The 5,218-nt window shown below is 40.2% G+C and overlaps 2 protein-coding genes across 2 annotated transcripts in view; both read right to left on the reverse strand.

The window, feature by feature from the left end:
- LOC107104309 (SLAM family member 5-like) overlaps positions 1 to 1,492 on the reverse strand; it is a 12,283-nt gene extending 10,791 nt beyond the window's left edge. Inside the window, exon 1 of the mRNA XM_015404294.1 lies at positions 1,395 to 1,492. Coding sequence (XP_015259780.1) covers positions 1,395 to 1,446 — 52 coding nt within the window. The 5' untranslated portion in view covers positions 1,447 to 1,492. The remainder of the gene's footprint in view (positions 1 to 1,394) is intronic.
- A 1,225-nt stretch (positions 1,493 to 2,717) lies between these two features.
- Positions 2,718 to 5,203, reverse strand: LOC107104310 (paraneoplastic antigen Ma3 homolog). The gene has a single exon (XM_015404295.1). The coding sequence runs from the start codon at positions 5,010 to 5,012 to the stop codon at positions 2,718 to 2,720; it is 2,295 nt and encodes a 764-aa protein (XP_015259781.1). The 5' UTR covers positions 5,013 to 5,203.
- Positions 5,204 to 5,218: the final 15 nt, after the last annotated feature.

Consider the following 5,218-nt stretch of genomic DNA (forward strand, 5'->3'; position numbering starts at 1 on the left):
CCACTGATCACAGCAAATATAGGTGCAAGGCAAAGAAAGGATAGAGTAGCTCCGCCGAACGCGCGTCAGACCCCATTTTGCGCAGCCAGAGCAGCAAAGATGCTTCAGCCGCGCGTCAGAGCTAACTGGTACAAGCAGCAAAAATTACGCAGCAGACGCGTGAACGTAGCATTACTATGAACGGACGGTTCACACCGATGTCAGGCGGTTGAAGTTCCTTTGTCAGACCTCCTGGAATAACAGCAAGCACAGCGTTTATTTGTTTCACCATGTTTTTCACATCGGCTGTGAGATGGGCACGCATGGAGTCACAGATCAACAGCGATGGTGATGCTTGGAAAAAACCACCTGGTCTCCTCACATACACCTCCCTCAGCCACTCTTTCATCATCTCCTCAATGAGGAGATGAGGAGTTCTGCATAAAGCACATACCTGTTCTTTTATACACAATCCACGCCCACACTTCCTCCTTTAACATTCTCATGGCGGTCTCAACAACGTCCGCAGTTACAACACACATAGGGTGCACAGCACTATAGGGTGCGCCGCACATTTTGAGGGGGAAAAAAAAGACGTTTATATGCGCCTTATAGTCGTGACAATACGGTAAAATGAAATATTCATAAACATCAGCAAGCATATAAAAATATAATTTAAAAGTTCACTAAATACTAAGAGTTTGGGTCAGAGTAGAACTACTTGTCTTAACATATCAAATTTAGCTGAAACACTGTCAAGTTCATGTTTTCCCTACCAAAGTCAGCGCTGAAACTTAATGTACAAGAAAGAGACCCTGATCAGTTAAAATATTTTGTGTCATGAAATCTTCACTGTTTTAAGATTGAGCACAATGGTTGATTATCTTTTAAGTGTACATGAAAATTTAAGCTGTTTATGCTGCTTTTCGATAAGAGGAATTTAAGGCATTGATTTTAGTCTTTAATCAGCTCTACCTTCTATACCTACCTTCAGCTATACCTTCCATTGCTTCATAGACATACATTTCGAAGAATTAAATACTAGAATAATTTAACAAACTTATGACAAATAAAATGAGAATACATTAGTTCTAAAAGTAGCAAACCATGAAACACTAACAAAATCCCCACTAATAGTTATTCTCTCTGATAATGTCTGGTTAATAGAGTGGAAGCTGAAGTCCAAAGACAGGTTGGATAAATCACTGAATCTAATTACTTTTTAGAGAATCTACATTTTTTTAGATCACCCACATGTGGTCGCCTTAAACATAACATGTAACTTTTAAATAGGGTTTGGCAAGGCTTGTTTTCCATATTACCTTCTTCAAATCTACAAAGGTTGTTCAATTAAGTGTTACAAATTGCCACAGCAACTATTAGTCCTTTTTTGTAAGAAATAACATGAATTTTACCTTTAACTGTATCCAGCACAGAGATGAGAAGAAGCAGAACAACCACGGCCATGACTAGGAGTCAACTGTGAAGCGGAAGTCAAGCGTTCTCTTTTTTTGGTTCATACAGCTTCCCCATTTTAGAGAGAGACGTTGTTAAAACTATCCTGCGCAGAAGCAGACTGAAACTAATTAGACTTATTCAAGACTGCATGACAATCAAATAAATGTACTTACTGTATATAGTGCCAATTCACAACATATAATCTCAAGGCACTTCAAAGGGTCTTTTCACAGAATCATACAGACAGACTGGTTAAATTTAACTACATTTCTGAAGCGTTAGTGTTGGAGCTCAGTTTGAATGCCCCTCTGCTACTACCGACGGAGAGGTTAAGGAAACAGAGCACAAAAAAAACACAAGAGCCATGATGTAACAAAACTCTTTTTAAGAAAAAGAATTCATGTTAAACAAGTGTAGATCTTCATTCCCTTTCTGTCCCAATCATCATAGTCAAATTAAAATCAGTTCAAACAAATCTTGTAGTAAAATTATAATTGCAGATTACAGTTTTTTTTTTATTTTTACTTCTTTTTGTTGCTTAAATTGTTTATATCATTATATATTGTTATTAAAGACAAGATAAAGACTTTTTTTTTTTGGTTTTTGATTTTATTTTGGAAACTGTTTTCTGAAGAAGTCATTTAATGTTCTTAGAGAGATTCTGATTCACTTTTCTTTGCAGGATTGGATTCTGAAGGATAGCAGCCTTTTCAATATCATGCTAAAAGACTTGAATTAAATTATAATATAATTTAGTTTCCATTCTAAAAAATCTTTTTTTAGCAACAAGGGTTTAGACTTTCTTGTGTTCTTTAGATTATTATCCTACTTTATGTAGCGCTCCCCTCAGTAATCATAGAGATGAGGGCAGGGCTTTTGGGTTCGTCTAAAAAATAAATGTCCAAATATGCTTAAACCTGATTAACTCACGTTTAATATTTGTTTTGAATTTCTCTTTTTAAGTTTATACCAATGGACTATACTAACTTACCTTTGAACTAACAAGTTTAATCAAGATTATACAACCAAAATTAAATTAATTACTCATTTAAGGTAATAAAAATACACCACACACTGTTTTAGAAAATCAATTCTCAATTATTTACTAAATACCAAATGATTAAAGCAATGTAAAAATGAAATAAAAATATCAGAGCTTCTTATTCTTTAAAGAAAACAAATATTCAAAATAAATACTTTTATATTGTTAAACTCTGGATGAATTCCCTTTTTGTTTACACAGGAACTGTAGCTTAATTCTCCCTCTTTTTTATAGAAAATTATGTAACTGAAACGTTTTTTTCTAGGTTAATGAANTGTACCAGGATTCTGAATTGGCAAACATTTACATCTTCACTAGGCACCACCATTGGCTGAAGTAGTACACCAGCTGGGAGTGGAGTTAGAGGAGACGAGTCAACCATCAGAATTTCTTTGTCGACGTGCTGCCTATACTCTACTTTGCAGACTGCACTACAGTTACCACCAGGGGGCAGAGTCAGAGGGCCAGGGCCTTGCCATAACACACAGCCAATATCATCCAAGGCTGTTGTGTTAGTCGATGTTATTTTGTTATCTCTGTAACACCGTATCCCCAGGGTCTGGGTGATGTCAATGCCATTGTCTTTACATTGCTGCACAAGACGTCGGATGTGACTGGCATTGGTCCCCACAATGACAGGGGTCTGGTCTGCAGTTCGGGGCTGGGGACAGATTAGGGCAAGGATGGTCACGGTCTGATCAGCCCCTATAACCTTTGCTGGGTATTCAACATCGACCACTACATACCCACGGTAGGGATAACTGCCCTCAGATTCACTCAGTCCCCACAGGGCTAAACCAGACACGGGGCGTATGGGGACATCAGACAGGTAAGTCTGATACCAAGATTCAAAAATAATGGTGACCTGAGAACCACTATCAAACAAGGCATCACAGCAATGACCATTTACTTTCAAGGGTATGATGCTGGGTGGGCCAATCAAGCCTTCAGGGATGCCAGCCTGCTCAGATGAGGTAACAGCATTTTTCTTGACACCACAGTTCACTTCACTGGTGGTGGAACCAGCTGACTGCTTCTGGTCTTTGGTCACCTTTAAAGCATGAATTAGCTTTCTGATAACCTTGGTATGATTTTCAGGGTTGCGGCATTTAGTGACAAAATGTCCGCTCTCACCACACCTGTAGCAGAAATTCTCATCTGACTTTTTCTGTGTTTCTTTGGGTGTGTGGGAGACCTGTTCAGAAGCTTCGATGGATGAGACTGCAGCATCTTGGTCAGACATCTTGTTGCTGGTTTTCTGCTGTAGTCGTTTCAGTTGTTTTTTCAAGGCAGCCAGCTCGGCATTTTGCCGGTTCTCGGGAGCAGGTGGTGTGTTAATGGGTGTGGCCTTCCTATAATCCTCCTTGACTGGAGTGGATTGGGAAGATAATGATGCAACCATTGCCTTCAGTTCTTTTATTTCCACCTTTAAGCTCTGGATCTCGGCCTGCCTGGTATCCACTTCAGGATTAGCATGCACTTGATGTACTGAGGCACTGAGCTTCATTCTAGAAGTTTCATACTCTTCCTCAGCACGGATCTCAGTCAAGAGCTGCAGAAAGTTTGGGGGTGTGGTCTTCCTTTCTCTCAAACGCAGCTGGATCAACATCAGGTCTGAAGCAATAGCACCTCTTAGCAGCTGTTCCAAGCGCGCTCGATCCATGCAGCTTGCAGAAAGACCACCTCGTTGAACCACCTTAGTTAGAGACCTCTCTAGACGTCGAAGGAAATCTGATAATTTCTCTCCTTTTTGTTGTTGCATTAATCTGAAAGAAAAATAGAGATCATCACCGGACTCTGCATTTCCAAAGGCTATTTCAAGGGCTTCCAAGCATTCTTTTGCGCTGGCTTCAGGGTTGGCATGTCGCACTGCTTTCACAATTTCTAGTGCGGACCCCTTTAAACTTCCAATAAGTCTGCGTCTTTTTTCTCTGTCGGAGCATTCAGTCTCCTCCACCATCAGCCATGCTTGCTCTAGCCAATGATCAAATGTCTCCTCACCTGGTGGTGTCGGTAGGGTTCCTGAGAATATGCGCAGTCTGATGTAGCTCCCACCATCAGCTGGTCTGCTTGTCTTGTCCAATAACTCTCCAACAACTTGAAAGATAGATTCAGTGGAGGTAGTGGGTGGGGGTGTACCGGGGAACAAGGTTTTGAGGTCCTCCATTGTTTTACCTTCAGCCTGCAGCAACCCTTTCAGTTTATTATTAAACTCTTCAGCAGCTGCCTGCGCCTTTCCAATGATGATAACAGGCCACGCCTCTCCACCATCAATTGTCACAACCTCAGGAGGAACACTCGCCTCGTTCACAATCTCCTTACACTCACACAAAACCATCCGTCGGTTTAGTCTCGTACTAAAGTTTCTCCCACGGACACGCACCCGTCCCAAAGACTTGATATTTCCCAGTGTTTCTTCTACTTCACTGATCTCTACATCTTCTGGGACGATGGTCATAAGCGAATGAGTCTCCTCTAACCCTTCACCACGGCACCAGCGTTTTAACTCTGACACTAGTTCTGTTTTTTCCATCTTTATTTTGTTTGTATAAAGCTTAGCTCTTAAATTAGTTATTTTAACTCTGAAACTTTTTTAAAATAACCTTTTTTATTTTTTTAAGACTGAGAAATCCAAAACTATCCCAGCGGTGCCTCCATTTTATGTAGCGCTCCCCTCAGTAATCATAGAGATGAGGGCAGGGCTTTTGGGTTCGTCTAAAAAATAAATGTCCAAATATG

This window comes from Cyprinodon variegatus, unplaced genomic scaffold (assembly GCF_000732505.1).
Source record: "Cyprinodon variegatus isolate N-32 unplaced genomic scaffold, C_variegatus-1.0 Scaffold1685, whole genome shotgun sequence".
NCBI classification, from domain to species: Eukaryota; Metazoa; Chordata; class Actinopteri; order Cyprinodontiformes; family Cyprinodontidae; genus Cyprinodon; species Cyprinodon variegatus.